The sequence below is a fragment of the Amblyomma maculatum genome, chromosome 1 (genome assembly GCF_055883805.1).
Source record: "Amblyomma maculatum isolate TAMU_Amacu chromosome 1, ASM5588380v1, whole genome shotgun sequence".
Taxonomy (NCBI): Eukaryota; Metazoa; Arthropoda; class Arachnida; order Ixodida; family Ixodidae; genus Amblyomma; species Amblyomma maculatum.
In genome coordinates, this window is record NC_139344.1 from 396,817,344 (window position 1) to 396,837,341 (window position 19,998).

The following is a 19,998-nucleotide window of genomic DNA, read 5'->3' on the forward strand; positions in this document are numbered from 1 at the left end:
AATCGAGCTGGCGTCACAACCACCTCAGCCTCTCAACTGGAGCCGGCGTGCGCGTGCGCCCTTAATCTGAATTAATGAACGCCAAACGCTGAAAATTGTTGTCGTTGAACGTGGCGGAAACGATTACGCATCGTCCGCTGCGTGCGAGGGGAGAGAAGAAAGGAGTGTGCGCAGAAAGAAGACAAACCCAGACAAACTATAGAAAACTGAAATAGCGTGACAGAAACAAGAAATGAAGAGCGCATTTCTTTCCTCTTTCTTATTGGTTTGAATAGCTGTGGTTCATTAATTCCTGATAAATTAATTTATTAAGCGCCATTAACGTCCCCGCGATCGAATAAAGAACACTTCTCTCCCCCACTCCCTTCCTACTTTTTTTTTTTTTTTTGCTCCATTTAAAGCTACTCGTGCTTTTTTTTTTTTTTTTTTTTTTTGTATACTACTTTCCTGGCTAATGATTCAGATCCGACTAACGATGTTTCTGTTCCTCAAGTTTAATGCGTTTATGAGAAGGGCTGTTTTCTCGGTAATTCATTTTAGTTTTTCATGCTTGCTTGCGTGCTTTTGTTTGTTTAGTATATATAGTACTAGTATAAAGAAGCGGTCGCTCGGTCGCTAGCCACTTTGCTCGAACCTTTAAGCAGAGCCAAGGTTTCCTGCGCTAATCGCTTTATCAGGGCACCATCGATGCAGACTTTCGTCCCTTAATGGCGAGAAAGCACAAGCACTTGGTGAACATCGCACACTTAACCTTTTGACGGATTTGCGATAAGTTCTCCAACTGAATATGAAAACCTTTTTTTTTCTTTTTTAGAGAACTGACCTAGTTGGTTTTTCAGTGCAATCGTCCAATACACTTATTTCACTCAGGCTCCATGAAAGTTTATCTTGCATCGTCTACAATCCAAACAAGCAATAATAATTTATTACAAAATCAGCAGATAAGCTCACGAAGACAGCCAGTCGTCGCACTGCCCTTGTTGGCATAGTATTTTGAGGTTTACATCCTTCTTTTGAGCCTGCTGGTGCCATTAGGTCCCCAGGATTTCCACCCTCGTTGTGTATTCACATTTTTCATTACTCTAGCTCCGTATAAGGCCCCGTTAGTGTCAATATAAACTATTGCGCTGCTTGTGTACTGTAGCATACGACCTGCAATAACGTCGCCGGCGTCCCGAAGGTAAATAAACGAACTAAAATGAAAAGTAAGTCAAGTGGAGAAGTTTTTTCACAAGATATACTCTGAGTGAATATTTTCAAGCATGTGAGCTGTAGTTATGTCGAACAGAACGTTTGCGTTTAGTGCTTTTTGAGTAGCTGCAGCTTAAGGTTATAATGTTTATTAGGCTTGAATGACAAAGAGTGCTAGGTTATTTTTTTATTTGAACGTACGTGACTTTATTTCATATTGTTGCTTTTGATAGGATGCGCAGTGCCGAGTTCGTAAATTTCACAATTACTGCTCTGTACGGTATGTAAATGATCGTTACGTTTATATCCGCAGTCTGTTTCTTATGTGATACGTCTGTCGAAGTATTGTACCGGATGTTGTCTCGCTATCTGTAAACGTTTGCCCAGTGCTCCGTTTTCATTCATTCATTCATTCATTCATTCATTCATTCATTCATTCATTCATTCATTCATTCATTCATTCATTCATTCATTCATTCATTCATTCATTCGTGCAATATTGTTTGGCCTCGCGTAGCGTAACGATTTTCTTTGACTGCTGCTCAGAGAGGGTAATGGAACCTTACCCTCACCTCACTGATGTCAGTGTTGCCATTAGAGCTAGCGTAGCAAATTAGCGAATCGTAATGACTCGTATTCACGCGCGTTCGCAGTGCGCGAGCACTGGTGTGCCATGTTCCCCATCGCCTCTGCGCGCCCACGCCGCTGCGTAGGCTGCAGGTCAACGGCACTGCCACACGGGAAGGGTGGGTATACAACGTAGTGGGCGTCGGCGTTTAGAGCGCGCCTCGAAGGGTTTGTACAGCAGCGCGGCTGTCACATTGTCAATGCGGCTCTGTAGTCACACGCGATCTGACAGTTTGGGGTCAGTCGCCACCTGCCTTCTCTTTGTCCTTTGTTTGTTTTCACTCGGCGCTGCATGCGTTCCGCGGGTCAAGCTTCGACGCGCGTGTCGTCGGAAATGAAGAGAGATCAAAGAGGCGGGGCGCAACATCTCCTTGAAAGAATCGCCTTGAAACAGAAAAATGAGCACACGCCTGATATGTCAGCTTTCTGAGCCTATATACATTCGATCCTTTCTTTCATGTTTCTCTGGCATATATTATCTCTGTGATACACTGGGATCATGTAACAGTCCCATATAACGTAACTTTAGTGGATGTAAAATGATCAACTGGTTACATTGCTCGCAATTTTTTGATGAGTAGCGAAATCATCCGTGTAGCTTCTTAGACAGACTGCGGCTTGATTCTGTCTTCACTGACAGTGCTTGCTGTGCTTCGAATGCCGTATGCACGTCCTCTACCTCCCCGGACACTTTCGAGATACGGGTGTAGGTCTCGTAATAGCAGCTACAGGTACCTTCCGTCCGCCCCAAAACCGACGTGCAAGCTGTTCCATCGACACACCTCCAACTTGTAGCGTTTGCACAAGCCTCTCTCTGCTGCTACCGCACTGTATGGAATGCGCGAGCTCACACGGATCATATAGCCTATGCTGGCTCGTTTGAACACTGGAGAAGCCACCCTAATAAACTCCCTTCTCCCCTTTTCTCTTCCTCTCTCTCAACGGCATTTATTACATGGTGAATATTTTTACTTGATGCGAACACACAAGTTATAATGTTATTTATTTTTTTTTTTAGCTTTGCGATTAGCATTTTGTTTACTTGACTCATCGGTATTCATTCCTGTTTAACGAAGCGCTAAACAGCAAGAACAGCATGCATGCGGTGGCGTGTGAGTTTGGAATAGAGTCGATCTGCCGTCTGCGTTTCTCCCTGTACAAATTGCAACTGCTGGACGAGCCTCTTGCGTTTTCGAATTCCTGTTCACGGATTTCGCGGGAGACTTCTGGAGAGTGCCTGGGGGGTGGTGCCCTCTGGAGGTTGGATTTAGAGGGAAGCTGGAGGCCTTTGAGGGTGTGGATGTGTTGGTTGTAAGCGGATTACGCTTGCAGATGGAAGAGACACCTTCAGGGCTCGGGGGGTGCCTAGAAGGTGTCTTGAAACGTCAACACCGGACACTTTCTTTTGCGATAATGAGCGTTCTATAATAATAGATAATTAAAAAATTCTGACTTTCCTCCCTATTCATGACGTTAAGAAGCGTTCGTATCGGTTTTTCAGTAACGTTAATTTTCCTAGGGTATGACGGAATTTGTCGTACTTAAAAAAAAAAAAAAAAGTGCCGTGAAATGCCTGAAAAAAAAAAAAAAAGTTGGCAGAGCTAACTAAACGTAGTGTTAGAGCATAATTCAGCGAGAGCTTAGTGGCATTTGCCGCCGAAAGATGTGGATTGATTGAAATCTCCGGATTCAGGGCGGGAGTGCGGACGACAAGCTTCGCTCTCTCCCGTAAACGGAAAGTTGGCGCCCATTGCACGGCGCAGTTGCCCCAGTGGATCTGGTTACGGGCTCGACCGATGGAAGCTCCCACAGTAAGGCCAACTCTCCCCTCCTCTCTAACCTACAGGGCAAGTGGAATAAGGGAGTGATTAGTGCTGTGCGATGTCAGCGCACGTTAAAGATTCTCAGGTGGTCGAAATTACTCCGTAGCCCTCCACTACGGCTCCTCTTTCTCTCTTTCCACTTCCACTCCCACCTTCCTCCCTTCCCTTGCGGCGCGGTTCAGGTGTCCACAGAGAACAAGTGTGACAGTTACCGCGCCTTTCCCTTCCTATAAATCAATCAATCAAGGCAGTGATTAATCGTAACCATCCACTTGAACACGGCCTTACGGCTAAAAAGGAAAACTAAACTATGCAGCTTCTGCTAGACTTCATGCCGGAGACTGGCGCCCTCACCTTCACCTAACCCACCCACAAACCCTATAGGCCTCAGGTCATCCTTTTGAATTAATATTTATGAATGAATGAATGAATAAATAAATGAATGAATGAACTAATGAATGAATAAATGAATGAAACTCGGTAGTTGAAAAGGCTGCATAGCCTTCATTGTAGCCGTTTGGATGCTATCGGGTAGATGGCAGTAAGTAATTGTTTCTTTATTACATATCTGCCCCCCACATTGGGGGATTCCTGTAAAACATTCGACAAGGGGCACTAGGCATTTGTTATCAAGCGGCCACGCGTTAAAATGTTAGCTTGCACGTGCAGGTGCCTGCGTGGTCTTGCTTAGGGGCTGATTTGCGCACGGAATGAAAGTTGATAAAGACGGCGATGAATAGCGTGGGAAGTGGCTTTTTAACACGTGCGTTGCCATCTTGAAGCGATGGCTTAATGAATAAATGAATGAATGAATGAACGTCCTTTATTGAATGGGAAGGCTCATGGCCATGGATGGGGATAAAGGGGAGTAGACATAATCTTCATTGTTTAGGTCGTCACTCGAATCACATTGCTCTAACCAGGCCACTAAGCGAGCCATACTTGGCAAATATCATCTGTGTGTTAGCATCAGTTTCTAGAAGGGAACGGTAGTTCAGGCGGTAGGGTTCGATCTCGGGGTGTGCAGTAGAAAAAGCAGGGCAATCCCAAAGTAAATGAGATATGGCTTAATAATAAAGAAAAAAGCGATGGCTTAATGCAGTGGCCTGGAAAACTCACCTGCGCGCTTCGCCTTGGGTTCGAATCACGCTCGCGGCTGTGTGCTATTTACACGTTTTAATGATTATGTGCCCATCGCATGGTGCGTGACGTTACGGGGTCAGGGTGTCTTCAGTGCATTTGCGCTTCATACCTGGATTTCGCCAGCTCTCGATCTTTCGTTCTGGGCACTGAGCGTACTAATTTAGTTCTCTCAACGGTAGGGTCCCGCAACTTCTTTCTCCCCACTGGTTGTCTCTCAGCGAGTTGAACGGCAATTGTTGCTGATCCGTGTCTCTGAACGCAACCTAAAGGTAGCACACACACACTGAAGGCAGGAAATGATTACGGTGAAGGTAATCGCATAGTGTAACCGTTGTCATACCGTCACCTCCTGGCTCTGTTCACGGCTGGTTTCGCGACTATTAAGAATCAAAAACATCACATAATGCAACCGAAAGCGGAATACACCTCAGGAAAGATGCTATTAATTCGTTATAATGTTGTGAAGTGTTAAAAAAAAAAAAAAAAAAAAGGGCACTTAGGTGATTTGAACAGACGAATGCTGAGATAAGTAGTATTAATAGATTGCGTCACAGAAGCTTTATTTTAATGTTTTTTTATTGCGCTCAAAATATTCAATATTTACACAGGAACCGTCAGCCGTATTGGACTTACGTACCAATACCAGTTAAAATTCTTCTAAAGATTTTAAAATTTCAAAGTGCGGGAGCCAGTCAGCTGCGTGGTTCCACAAGTTTTATAAGTTCACAATATATCTTGCAACACTTTCCATAAAGTATTCTTTAACTGGTTGCGCGTCAAGATCTGCATGACGCACTGCCATCCTGCTTCTCCATATATACTGTGCATGCCCAATGCCATTACAAGGTCATATGTAATACCATCCTCGTTTTTGATCGGGGGATGCCTAATTCCGTGTCGGCCGGCAACAGCGAGTTTTAAGTGCGCTCTTATTCGTTTTAACAATATTTTCGCTATTTGTCGCCAGGTGATGCTGCACGGAGGACTCTACCGTATAGGCACTATACCGTAGAGAGAACGCAACCACGCGTGAGCTACATCCCGTCGCGCGTGCGCAGCACACAAGATCGCGCTTCGGCGAATGTCATGTAGGCATCATTACCTGACTGGATTCCTCAGGATTGTCCACATCTGAAGAGACTGCGGCTCACGCTGCGAAAGGAAATGGGTTCCGCTACCGAGCCCAAAGGTCGCACGATCGAATCCCGTTCTCGGAAGCTGAATTTCGATTTTATGCAACGTAATGCAACGAAATGTAACAATTTAAGAGACATGCACGTAGTTCGCGATGTCAGTGCACATTAAAAAGACCCGGTGGTCGAAGACTTGAAATATGGAAAATCTTAAAATTCTTTTTCAGGCCGCTGCGGTGGTTCTGAGATTAGGATGCTAGATTATAGGTAACGAAACAATAAGGCTTCTGTGTTCTGTGCGATATAAGTGCACATTAAAGATCCCCTGGTGGTTCAAATTACTCAATAGCCGTTCACTATGAAACACCTCTCTCTCTTTCCACTTTCACTTGCGCCTTCTTTCCTTCCCTCACAGAGGAGTTCAGGTGTTTACGCAAGAAGTGTGACAAATACTGCGCCTTTCCTTTCCTATATACCAAACCTTGTCAGTGTGGCAGAAAACAGTCAGATAGCCCAGTAAACATTCAGGACAATGGCTCATGCTCATACATGGGCTACTTCCAGCTCGGATGGCTAGTTCCGCATGTCGAAGTAGCCATCTGTGCTGTCTCTGATGTTCATAACACGCCGCATCCACTAAGTCGTGAACTAATGTTGCAAGCGCATTCGCTAAAATGCCTCTTTTGGCTAGCTGGTGTGCCAAAGGGGAAAGAGAGCGGTCGTGAACGAAAGAAGACAGTCCCTGTCTGTCACTTGTATCTCTCCGCTTGGCGCATTCGCTTATCATCATTTTCTTTATTTTTAAATTCAGTCACTCGTTCTTATTGTCACGGTAACGCTCCTCCTTTTTCCGATACTTCTTATAAGCTTCCACTATGCCTTTGCTGTATCATCCTTAGCTTCCTGAAACATAAGCCCACGTGATAAAGTCGCAGTGAAATAATCTGTAAGGAAGACAAAACACTCAGGGCCGCGGCATCTCTATCGCCATCGCTTGTCCCCGGCGTCCATCTCTCGCGCTGAAGCTGTGAGCTGCGGCTTCTGGTCGTATACCCTGCAGTGTCTGAAGTACTGGCAGCGTTAGACATCGGACCAAGTCAATATATTCTCTTTTCAAAAGTAGTAAATGTTACTTAATGGCATGGCTTGCCGTTAGGAGGCTGCTCGCGAGGTGCTGAAAATGGGAATTGGATTTTAGATGGAGGCAAAACGCAAGGCTCCCGTGTGCTGTGCGATGTCAGTGCACGATAAAGAACCACAGGTGGTTGAAATTTCTGGCGCCCTCCATTATGGCATCTCTCATAGCCTGAGTCGCTTTGGGACGTTAAACCTCACAAACCAAACCAAATTTGAATTCGTTTATATAAGAAAGAAAAGGTGCAGCTTCTCGGTAGACACCTGAGCCGCACCGTAATGGAAGGGAGGAAGGTGGGAGTGAAAGTGGAAAGAGAGAAAGAGGAGCCGTAGTGGAGAGCTACGGAGTAATTTCGACCACCTGGGAATGATGGTTAATGTTTTATTGAAAGGAAAGAGGGGGTATATTTATGGGAAGTTTGGTTGGATTCTTAGTTCGGGATACCGTTGGCTAAGACCTCTGCCCTCGATCTTTCCACGAGGGCTTGCTGGCTCTCGAGGTCCGAGCTGCACAGGGCTGTCTCCTATCCTTACAACGTTGGCTGTGCTATAGTGATTAAGGCATTATTAGCCTGGCAGATTCATACCGTATTGCACACATATGCTTTCTGCCCATATAATTTATATTCCGCTGAGAAGGATTCTGGCCTAATAGCGTGGAGCTTTACTGGATTGTTTGGTTTGTAAACGGAGCAGATTTGCAAGTTATGCTGTTCTACTTTTTCTAACCTCTTAGCTGGATACGGGAATTCTGTCTTGATAAGAGCAAATGCTGTAATATGCATGCATACGTTAACAATGGCTCTTGGGGGTCCTGGACTTCAAGGAGAGAGGAGGAGGTACCCCGGGGGTGAAAAGCTCGGGCAAGGGCGTGTGCATGCTCATTTTCGTCTACACTCTGATGACCTTGTACCCAACCAACCTATTTTAGTGATGCACAAATTCCAGGCTGTTTCTGGACCTTGCAGGCTAGCGGCGCAATTCTGCCCGGCATATAATTTCTACACGCAGTCTGCGAATCCGTCATGATATATTCTCATTTGCAATGTGAAGCTTCCACGGAAATCGCCACCTTTTCCAACTCTATAATTTTTCCGTGCCGAACAGAAATGCCATTAACAGTCTGCTCTCCATGCACTACTGATATTTTCGACACCCGTCTTACAGGACCCGCAGCATCCACGAAGAAGGCTGCATCTAATTCAGGATCGCTCGTGTCCATCATCTTGGCCTTCGCAGTCCTCCTTTGTTGATGATATTTCGGGTGCATGTTTTAAAGACGGAAAGTGTCCTAAATTTGCCCCTCCACTCCTGACTTCATGTCATGGGCCTGGCTTCCGCGGAAGCAAGGGATGCTGATTTTCAACTCTTCTAGTGCCTTGCGACCAGCTTTTGTTCCCGACCATCTGGCATATTGACTTGAGATGCGGGCCTCATTCAGCTCATCCGTTGTATTGTGCACCCCCAACTGTAGCAAGCGCTCTGTAGATGCTTTTAGTGACAATACCAACGACTCCTGATATGCTGGTTTAATGACATCGAAATGATTTAGGTCGCATTTCCTCATCCGCAGGTACGGTGTACATGATTCGGCCAACTGAAGAGTGTCTTTCTGCGTCATACCATTATTTTTAGTGGTAATACGCCTACTCATGCGCATTACTTGTTCGCGCACTGTACGTAGCTTAGTAATCATTGGTTGTTCAAGTCGTTCTGACAAATGCATAAAAGCAATGTTGAAGAGCAAGGGAGATAGGACTGCTCCTTGCGGCCTACCTCTAGCGCCCATAGATATTGGGTGGAATTACACATCGCCAATTACACATGGGCTAGCCTGTCTAGAAAAAGTCCCCTTTCTATACAGTGTCTTGCATAGGTTATCTAGGATTTTGGAATGGTTCACATTATTGAAAGCGCCATTGAAATCCGAGGCTAAGATGGCTCTACTTTTGTTTTTGATTGATGGGTCAATAACTTCAATCTTGAGCTACAGCAGCACGTTTTGCGTGGATAGGTGCCACCTGAAGCCAGGAACGGTGTGGGGCATGTAATAGTTTCCCTCCAAATACGCCGAAAGCCTTCTATGCAATGCTTTCTCCATCAGCTTGCCGGCACATGAAGTGAATGAAGCAGAGCGATTTGGGCGAGTTGGTATACGATCCATCGCATCGAACAGCTCGATAAAACAAGGGGACTGGGGGGAGGAGGCGGGGGATTCGATACTGACCGCCGCATTTCGATGGAGGCGAAATGGTATCCGTGTGCTGTGTGACGTTGTTGTTGTTGTTGTTGTTGTGGTTGTAGGAAGAAGGGAAAGAAAATGCACGGGCCTGCTACTGGCTCTGTAGCTGAGCCACCTCTGCTTCCTCGTGCAGATAGAAGAGAAAATAAAGAAAGAAAAGAAGGAGGGAGAGAAAGACGCGCGCCGCAACAACAGCCGTCGTCCACCACCCAAGCGGTGGCAGGTGAAATGACGGCCCACAACCGATAAATATTCGGTGGCAGGCAAGCCCCCGCCGCAAGCGGCGGTGACCTACCGGCCCTATAGCCCCATCAGGGGAGTCGATGCTGTGCGATCTCAGTGCACGTTAAAGATCGCCAAGTGTTCTAAATTATTACGGTGTCCTCCACCAAGGCGCATCTTTTTCCGCGTACACCCCCTTCCTCCCTTTCCATACGGTGCGGGTCAGGTGTCCACTGAAGAAACATGACAGATGCTGCGCTTTTCCTTTTATTATTATTATTATTTGCATGGAGGTGAAATGCAAATACGCATGTGTGCTGTCCGATGTGAGCACAAGTTAAAGGTCCCCAAGTGGTCGTAATTATTCCGCAGGCGTCCTGTACGGAACCTTTTTCTCTTTCTTCTTTCACTCCTTCTTTCCTCTCTTTCCTATTGGTTCTGACTTCCACCATGAAGTGTGGTAGAGGCCGCGCTCTTTTCCCATAAACTACTTTGCATTTACATTTTCTAAAGACATTTACAATTTTCGAAGCTAATCGTCCACTAATCTTCCAAGCCTAATCGTCCTCTCATTTTTTTTTTTTTTGTGTGTGTTGAAAGGTTAATTTTGCCTTGCGCTTTTTTCTGACTACTAGCGCCCCAGTCATGGTATCTGTAGCGCCGTTGCCAGAGGGGCATACTTCGCGTTTTCTCTATGCATGCGTTCAGCTGAGTTTGTGATATGGGCTGTGATGTCATCTTACCAAATCTAAACATCAGCGGCATTTCACGTGCATGGAGGGCTAAGCATGACAAGCAGTTGTAATTTTCCTTGAATGACATTCGGTACGTTTACTACGTTGAGATAGCGACACATCGTATCGCGCTCGCGGTTGACCCAGCGACATCAAAATCAGGGAATGTGAGAGCCCTCAGTACTGCTTCCAGGGCGGCTGAATTCTTCGCAAGGTTCTTGTAACGAGTAAATTTTGTTGGTTTACATTATCGATTCAGTCAGTTCCTGGAGCCGGTCTGGAGGTGGTGTGAAGCAAGTCTCGCGTATACATATATGCATTTAAAGCAGGGCTGTTACCGGTCGCTAGTAGGTCGAGTTGCATTCCACAGCTGACGCCTTTTTTCGTTCAGGGAATGTAACTCGACCTGTCATCATGCGGTATGTACATAAAGTGTCGCAAGTCTTCCAATATATGGCCAAAGTCTATAAAGGGGGGGGTGGGGGGGGGGGGGGGGGGCTTGGTATAATGATATCAAAAGCAAAGAGGGTAGCTAGCAAGGAATGGGTGCACATGTGAGAAAAAAATTAATGAGGTTCACTTCTTTTAAACCGGGATACAGAACGAGAGCTTGGAACGTCATACTAGGATCAAGGTCAAAGGTCAAGGTCGTTTGAATAATTGGTCAACGTAATGTTAAGCGGCCTACTTAACTTTAAAACAGTTTCCTTTTCAAGGTCAAGCTGTACCAGCGGATGACATTGTCAAAACCAGCCGTAATAGCGATCTCGCTCTGAAAAAGACATGGTTTAATATAGCTAAAGGTGTAATATTGCGCAGTGACAATGTGGAACGCTTCGCATGATCTTTTGCGTCCCTTGTGTCGAGTCGTCGCTAGAGTACTTCATTAGTCTGATTGGAATTCGTAGTCTAGTGTGGCGATACCCTAGCTAAGACAATTCGAACGACCCTGGGTTAGCCTCGATGCTAACTCGAGAAAACAGGTGAAACCTGTTCAGACACATCTAGGTTACGCTGCGACGGAGGTTTGTTCACGACAATTATCATTAGGGGCAGGAAAAACGGGACTAAGCTCGCGCGTGAGACACCGCCGGATGGCATCGGATGGATGGATGGATGGAAGAGCGTCCCCTATGACGGTCAGGGTGGTTACAATATAGACTATGAAATAAACACAACCGCAATGCCTCTCTTCGATGAGCTGGTGGGTCGATCTCCATTGATGATTTTATTTCGCTAATGCTAAACCGTGTATCATATATTTATTTATTCATATACCCCCAGGGCCCGAAGGCATTAAAGAGGGGAGTGGGAAAGATACATTGGTACAGGGTACAGTGCAGCATAAAACAACATAGGAGAAACAATATATTAAGCGAGCCGTCCGATTCCTGATGCTTTCAAGTAATTGAAATTGTTAATGTTAATGAGGACTCCGCATTGCGCAGACAAATTCAAGTTTCGGTTTAATGTTGACCTCATAGTCAAGTGTTCAGATGTAACTGCGAGATTAAAAATAAGATAGAACGTATAATAAAGCCGTGTGTTTTGGATGTGTTAGCCACAAGTTCTGTGATATATTCAGACCAGCCGGTTTGTCATGATAGCAAAACTTATATATTGGTGTGATTCAAGACTTGAAATGGCCATGGATTTTAGTTTCATTGATATAGGATGGAATGCTTTCGGGAAGCTTGCACACTCTTGCGTTTGGACACAGTTTCATCAGAGGTCGTTCTGCTGGAGTAACCAGTCAGAGGCACAAGTAATGCGTCGATAAAGCGTACAATTATCATCGAAGAGGCGAATTGGGGAGGAAGTGCCTGCAGGGAGGTCGCTGATAAAAACTAAAAAATTAGTCCGAACAAAGAGTCTTGTGGTACACATGAAATAACATTGGATGTTTTGGAACGATGGTTCCCAATAACAGTTACTTGAGTACGGCCTAAGGGGAAAGAGGAAAGCCATGAAAGTATCAAGGGATCTAGGTAGACGTTTAGCCATCAGACATTGGTGTGGCGCTCGGTCAAAAGGCTTTCGATGAATCTAGGTAAATGGTACCAATACGAAATTAATCTAGGGTATGTTCCTGGTAAATTCGTACAGCTGGGCACGAAAATTCACGACGAATACATGCTGGCTGGCAAAAAGAAATTTTTGTCCAGGTGGAAAGTGAATTTTGAGTATGCGGTATATTTCAGAATTTTATAAGCAATAGGTGTTAAAAATTGGCGACAGTTTGGCGGATGAGAACGATCGCCTGCCTTTAAAACAAGAAGATCCTTGCTTAATTTTCTATTATTCTGAATCCTCGAATGCATACAAAAGGACACGTGATTCCACGAACGATACCAGTTTCCTCTTGTAAAGCATAACTATTAACTGTTCGGTGGTGGGCAGATTTCCTGAATTGACAATGAAACGCTTCCAGGTTCTGTATAATTTGCGCATAGCCGGCTTTTTTATAATCTCGAATATAGTTTAATAATTGCTTGCGGGAAGAAATGACAATGAACAAACAAATAAACAAACAAACTAACGAAGGAACGAACAAACGAAAAACAAACAAACGAAGGAACGAACAAACGAAAAACGAACAAACAAATAAATAAATAAATAAATAAATAAATAAATAAATAAATAAATAAATAAATAAATAAATAAATAAATAAATAAATAAATAAATAAATAAATAAATAAATAAATAAATAAATAAATAAATAAATAAATAAATAAAGAACAGCGAGTTAGGATCGCAGGCCACCAGTGCAGGACAAAGAGTGAAATAACTCGGGCTTCGATACAAATAATGGATCAGACTGAACCAGACTGAAAGTAAGAAATAATCGAAGAAAAGTTTTTTGACTGACGGGGAGATGCAGACAGCTCCCTCGTTGATGTAAGGGTAGTTAAAATATCTTTAAAAATGTCTAATTGCTACAAAGAAAGTGCGTCTGTTAGTCTACAAAAATGGAATAGAATTAATCTACAAAAGAAGAGTCAGAACCTGGCGGACGGTAATAGGCGAAAACTGTAGTGCAGTTAAAAGGAAGCGACAGGTTAATACAAACTATTTCAAGGCTACAATTGATGGGTACGAATTGTGAAATATTTGTTGACTTTATCGGAACCAGGACACCGCCTCATCTTCTGCCAGCTCTGTCAGGTCTGTAGGCACTAAAAGATTTATTGCCCTCGAGCAATTCAGTGCCTTGAATGTCCGCGATGTATGTCATGATTGGGTAGAGATTGCAACAACTGAGCAGTTATAATCAAAAAAGGGCTTCCACGGCTTCTCGCTTTCTTTGGGAAGTAGCTGCGGATGTTTGTTAGCATGACAGCCATTCCATGATAAATGGTAAGGTGTCATGTAAGCTTTGCAAAGGCTAAGGCATTTTTTTGAAGAGTAGCTTGGAAGTGGACGGTGTCCGCTATGACGAAAGCTGTACTGTAGAATTTGTATCGACGTTCTAGTTCTGTTAACGTATTTTAAACGCAGCTTCTGTTTTCTTACCAAAAGAATAACTTTTTTTTTCGGGCTTATAAACATGCGCCGAATATTCTTCGTGAACACAGCGGTCAGATTCCTTCAGCTTTGATCCCGCTTTGACCCTTTGAACCTAAGCTTTGATCCTAACAAATTTGACAACTTTGACCTTACAGTGTGTCATTTTCACAATGATTAGAAGGCTTTTAGGTGCATGCAAGCGGCCCGCTCGTTCGGTATAGGATCATTCTCTATCCATCTTTTATCAAAAGTAGAAGATGCTGCGAGTAGAAAGAGATTACATGCGTTTCCGGTTACTTCCATGTTGCATCGCTCTCATTTAGCGTACAAAAAGATTAAGTTCGATCCGCGCAAGCCAGTTTCTTTCCTTTCCTTTCCTTTCCTTTCTTTTTTTTTTTTTTTTAGTTCCTTTACGCAAAATTCTCACAGCATACGATGCTCTCGAAGTTCATTACTTCGGACAGCTAACGAAAATCGCAGCTGTTCGAGCTATTTGTAGCTGGGTGTGGCATAGAATCACAGAGAAGCTAATGGCTTGCCGCTTCATGGTATATAACGCGTGATAGTTTTGGACCCAACGTCGGATAAAAAGTTATCTGACTGGGGCCGAGCGATAAATCAGTGTAACCTTCTCGTGTCTGAAGCTAATTTTGCGGTGTCCTTTATATTCGGAAATTCTCGTCAACGAGCGGTCAAGACAACCTGTCCGCGATATGCTCTTCTGACGCCCAAGAACCGAGGATGCGCGTAGGTCGTGACAGTGAAGTCTTTTCGGTTTAAACCGGCTCCGTTTTGAAAAGGTTCCAAGTGAGACCTATGGCGTTAGGAGAGGGAGAGATAGAGAGGGAATGAAAGAGAAACGGAAGCGGAACACCGAGTTGTATTAGGAAAGCCGAAGGGTTCCAGCACACCGGGCGTGGATCAGCCTGAAGAATAGAAATAACATGGCCTAGAGCTACAGACACGGTTTACGCAACCCGCCCAAAATGCGACCGCGGCGGGCGGAGGTGATGGTGGTTCACGACGAATGACGGGCGGTCGGAGGAGTAAAATAGATAAAGCATAAAGCAGTCTTGGGCGCCGGCGTTCTATTTAGAGTGCAGGAGGGGTGGGAGGCGTGGGGCCGTTGTGGCCCATTTTTTTTTTTTTTTTGCTCTCCTCCTCCTGAGCACTCCAGCGCGAGTTCGCGCGCCCTCAAGTTTTTGTTGGGACGACTCGGCGGTCATGTTAGGGACGGGGCAGAGAAGACACTAGTGTGTGTGTAGAACCAACATACCGCGAGGTAGTCCCGCGTCGCCCCCGTTTTTATTGTTTGTCAGCTGACCCCACCCTCTCGAAAGAAACGAAGAATGGAAGATCGTGCTGGCTTTCTTTCTGTTCGCGAATAAATGTGATGCGCTATATAGCAGCAACGCTCCTTTCGAGGACCCGAGCTCTAGAGAACGGCGGGAGGGAAGCTGGGTCATGCGAAGTAAAGAGAGATGTAGAAACCGAAACAGCTTTATATACTTGCCCGGGTAAATAGATGTAAAATGCCCGCAGGGTCTTCTGGCGGCACGCTGCTTTTGAGAGGAAGAAGACGGAGAAGAAAAAAAAAAAAAGCGGAAGTCTAGGCCCGGCTTCTCCGCGCCGCTCCCGGGGCCCCCTCGCGAAAGAGGTTAGGTGCTGCTGCTGCTGCTGCTGGAAGTGTCCGTCTCCTTCCCTCCTATTGGTTGTCCTCCGCTAAGCCTGCGGCGCTACTGACGGATTGCAGCACTCGATAAGGAAAGATGCTTGCGTCACTTAGGGTGCTATAAGCCTCCCATCTCTCTCGTCCAGCCTCTCTGCCCGCCATTACCGCAGCCTCGTCTTTCGCCCATCTCTCCCTCTTCTCTCTCTCTTTCTTGTGTCTGCCTGGGTCGACGTCTTTATACCTTTACTTGTGTTTTTTTTTGCGGGCTGTCAGGGTCCGAGCTGCCGGCTTTATCACTTGTGTACGGCACCGTCGACCATACCCGACGAAGACGACGCTTGTTTCAACAACTAAACTACGGGCCGAATGAGCTATTCGTCTTGTCTCCTTCCTCGCCAAGGGAACGGCGCACTGTAGCCGGACACTCTGTGAGAAAGCGCGTGGGAAGCGAAAGAGAAAAATCAGCTCGGGGATAAAACAAACGCGAGGTTCGAAAAAAGAAAACAAAACAAAGATTTTCCTCTTCTTACAAGGCGCCCCTTCGCTGCGTCAGTCGTTTCGTCGCTGTTACGAGACGTTATTTGCTCGTTTAAGAGAGAGCGAGAGAGCGTATTATAAGAGAATAACCGACGAGGAGCTGTCGGAGCCGACAGCTTTTCCGCGTTCGAACGTGTGATGACAGGCGTGCTGGATAGAAACGGGACGCAAAGGCGCACGGCGGACGTGTTAGTCCGGCTGTTGCTACTGCATTGTCGATGTCGAAGTTGCCCATTACTGGGTAGCTTGCCCACCCGCCTGCCCTCTGACGGTTTTCTTTTTCTTTTTTTTTTTTTTTCTGTGATGCGACTCCAGAGACGCGAAAGAGAGTGAGGTCGTGGCAAAGAAAGAAATAGTCTCCCCGGGATTCACCAAATTATCGCAAGCCGTCACGTAGTGTAAACACGTGGATTTTCAATTCACCAGCCGTCGGCATTGAACGCAGGCGCTGAAAACACGGTGCACATTTCTGAGCTCTAAACAAATGATGCGACGCTTGATGATGAACTGACAGTAGCACATTCAAGTTCCTCTGCGACTATGCGCAATTGAAAATTGAGCAAAATATTCTGTAAAAGCTGGCCTTATGACCCTGCAAGCATAGAAGAAAATTTTGCCGAGCTTCTATAGGTATACGTCTTCCAGTCCGGAACATGTATCTGGTATAGGCTTTCCTAATATGCGTCACATTCGGAGGCGACTGAGAACGGGACAATCAGACTTCGTGGGTATGTGGGCGGTTGGGACTTTACCACTCTCATTCGCTTTCACATTGGTCAAGCTGGCACAGACGGGGCCTTACTGCAGACTAGCTTGTTTAAGAAACTGGAGCGTGAGTGAGGCACCGTCACCGGCGAGCTAGGTTTACGACAGAGACGAGCAGTAGTCCAGAATTTAAGCCGCCGTTCATTTTATTTATGTATTTATGCGCACTGCGAACTGTTACTCCGACCAGAGCGAGAGGGGAGGGGCAGGTTGAATGACTTGAACGTAGTTGCTGCAAGAAACAGGGGTTAAGAAAAGGCAAGTAATCGATATAATTGATTTTAGCGCTGCGCTCATTAAACAACAAACATAACAGTAAGAGAAGAACATACGCTCTAATTGTTTGATAATATCAATCTATCGGCGCGCGTGACAGTAAAGGGTAGGGAATTATAATTGATCTTGCGCTCGTAAACAAATTAAAAAGAGGGCATGATGCCTAAGTGTCTTCCTGGCCATTGCAGCCTGCACACTGCATTTGGCGTTGCTAACGACACGAGACTGTTTTCTGATATTGCGCTCATTAGAACAGCGCCAAATTGTGCAAACGGGCTTTTGCGCGCGCCAACAGATTGCCTCAATCGCATGTACTTCAACCTCTAGGTATAGCACATTTGCTTTCTTGACATCTTCGTTCGCGCGGTGGCGCTCGACTGGTGAATTTCGAGCGTTGTTTTTGTTAAATTTAATTTTTGTGTACGCACATTGTCACGGTTTCATGTTGACTCGACTTTTTTGTCGGTTTTATCACGTAGCAATTCACTGTTGTGGTGTTGTTGCTTCTTTGTTGCTTCGTTGAGCGAATTAGGGACAATGGAATTATGACAAATCAAACGAACGAACGGAGGAGCGGGTGAAATAGGCGATTGATTAATCATCCAGTAAAAGAAATAAGAACTAGACCTAGTATGAGCCCAGTAATATGAATGAATGAATGAATGAATGAATGAATGAATGAATGAATGAATGAATGAATGAATGAGATGCGAGCGCATCCCTTACCCCTGTTCTCTTTTGTTTCCTCTTCTCCGTGCTGCAGAGAGGCCCTGCGGCGCAGCCGACCGCGGCGGAGCGCGGGGTCGGCGGGAGGCGGCTGCGGCGGCGGCGAAGGAGGCGGCGGCGGCGGAGGAGGAAGCCCGCGGCCCAGGCGTCGTCGCAGCCGGACAGGCTGCTGAGGAGGAGGGGGGGCCATGGGCAATAAGCTGAGCTGCTCGTGCGCGCCGCTCGTCCGCAAGGGCTACCGCTACGAGGACACGCCCTGGCAGAACACGCGCCGCAGGGATGGACACCTGCTGCGGTAAGCACCGCCAGGGGGAGCCACCCTCCTCTTCCTTCCACGCTTGCTCGCCGGCGAAGGAGATGCCGGCTCGCGTGCGATGCCGCAAGTTAATCTGGTTCATCTCGAAATTTTGTGCACATGAACAATGTGACTGCGGGCTTTTTCACGGAGTGGGTGTTAGCTTTAGCTTACACTTCGGCGAAGTTTGCAAGAATAGTGTATTGAGAATATTTGTTTCATTTGGCACAGTCTACTAAAAGAAAATGCCTTGTAAGCAAAGATCTTGGTCGGTGCCCGTTAGAAATGTCTCCTATGCGAGAGAGGCGCACGGTGTTTCCACGATGCATCGATCACTTCAAATTGTTCAACTGATCGTCGGCCTGGTATATGTAGCATCACTAAAAGATATATATGAAAGGTTGTTCTTGGAAGTTTGTCACGTGAAAAAAGAAAGCCAAAAGAGAGTGAAACCAATATTGAAATTCCATGAAATTATAACGCTCGCATTCAGGGCATTTGTAGAAACGATTGACCGAAATCTGCGAGTTTCTCGTTAACTTTGCTAACCTCCCAGCTTCAAGAACATATTAGGTTTCCTCGCACCGTCAAGTTTTTATTGAAATTAATATCTGAGAAGCGGACGATGGCGTTTAAAGGTCACACCGACAGTATATTTGCTCCAGCGCTGCCTACCTTTCCAAATGTCAAGGGGGTTAATGAATTCGGCACGGGTCACCTCTAATGTCACTCGTAGTACTCGCTGGTGGCTTATGGCGGTCACTGCTGGGGACCTTCGTGGTAGAACACTATAAAAATTTGGGGACCGCTTAACGCGCCCTATAACAGGTCAAAGCGATAACGGTGTGTACTGCATCCATTGTGCACGGGTGGACGTAACGAGAACGCATGACATAGCCACTTTGGTAGGGGCTGTCAACTCTGTCTTCTTCTTGGAGGTGGAAAGATGAGAGGAACTGAATCCTCCAGGACCCTTGGATCTGGAGCAAGCCACGTTACCTAGGTCACGCTGGCGCGTTCTTATGGCCTGGTTAAGCGGGGCTTTATGAGTGATCTTTCACCTAACGGGGTTACGTACGACTCTTTCTTAATGATTGCCTAAGATAATAGAGGTACAGATTAAGGAGTTAATTAGTGGTTAAACAAGTAGTAAAATGCACGTATTTGAACTGGGACGCGCAAGAGTGCCACTAACACCGTGGACGGGAGCCATTATTGACGTTGTCAAGTTATACCTTTAAAGGCAGAGCTATAAGCTCTGCCTTTCACGGTATAACTTGGCTCCCGGCTGTTCTATGCATTTATGCGACAGTGAACGAGTTGCTGCACGTGTCATTATGTTTTCTTCTTGACTTTTGGCGAAGCGACCAAGCGCAACCATCACGTGTATAAACTATGAAGCGCCACTTATCGAAGGTTGTACCATGAGTGTTGTGGTTATGCGCGCTAAGGTTGCGCGTCGTACGACATTCGATAACACCATCTATAGCCGCGTAACGTGGAAATGAATATATTTCATCGAGTGAATGCAACTTATTGATGCCAACCAAGCTCCAATAACGGAAACGGTATAGCGGGAGTCTGGCTGGCGCCAAAGGTGCCCGTCACCTTTCTTCAAAAGATATCTGGGCTTGTTCGGTCTGAGGGCGTTTCAAAATAAAAATAATATGCGCATGTTAATGCTTGAAGCCTTTGTTTTTACACCATATGACACAGTTCAGTATATCCTGTTCTTATCCTGTTAACATAGGTCATGCCTACTTAAAAGGGGAGATACAATGCTTCTACTAAACTGAAACAGCATGCGCGCAAAAAAAAAAAAAAAAAAAAAAAAGACAGGTCCCACCGAGATTTGATCTCGGATCGCTAGATTAAAATCAGAGTGCTAATCGTTACACCATGGGTACCTTCTTTTCTTTTTTTTTTTTCTTTGTTGCACGGGAAAACTTCCGAGGGTCAGAACCTGAAAC

At 45.6% G+C, this 19,998-nt stretch overlaps 1 protein-coding gene across 1 annotated transcript in view; it reads left to right on the forward strand.

Moving 5' to 3' along the window:
- The window catches only part of LOC146208645 (protein still life, isoform SIF type 1-like), a 191,122-nt gene that overhangs the window by 42,421 nt on the left and 128,703 nt on the right, over nucleotides 1–19,998 (forward strand). Inside the window, exon 2 of the mRNA XM_084579004.1 lies at nucleotides 17,771–18,028. Coding sequence (XP_084435130.1) covers nucleotides 17,922–18,028 — 107 coding nt within the window. The 5' untranslated portion in view covers nucleotides 17,771–17,921. The remainder of the gene's footprint in view (nucleotides 1–17,770; nucleotides 18,029–19,998) is intronic.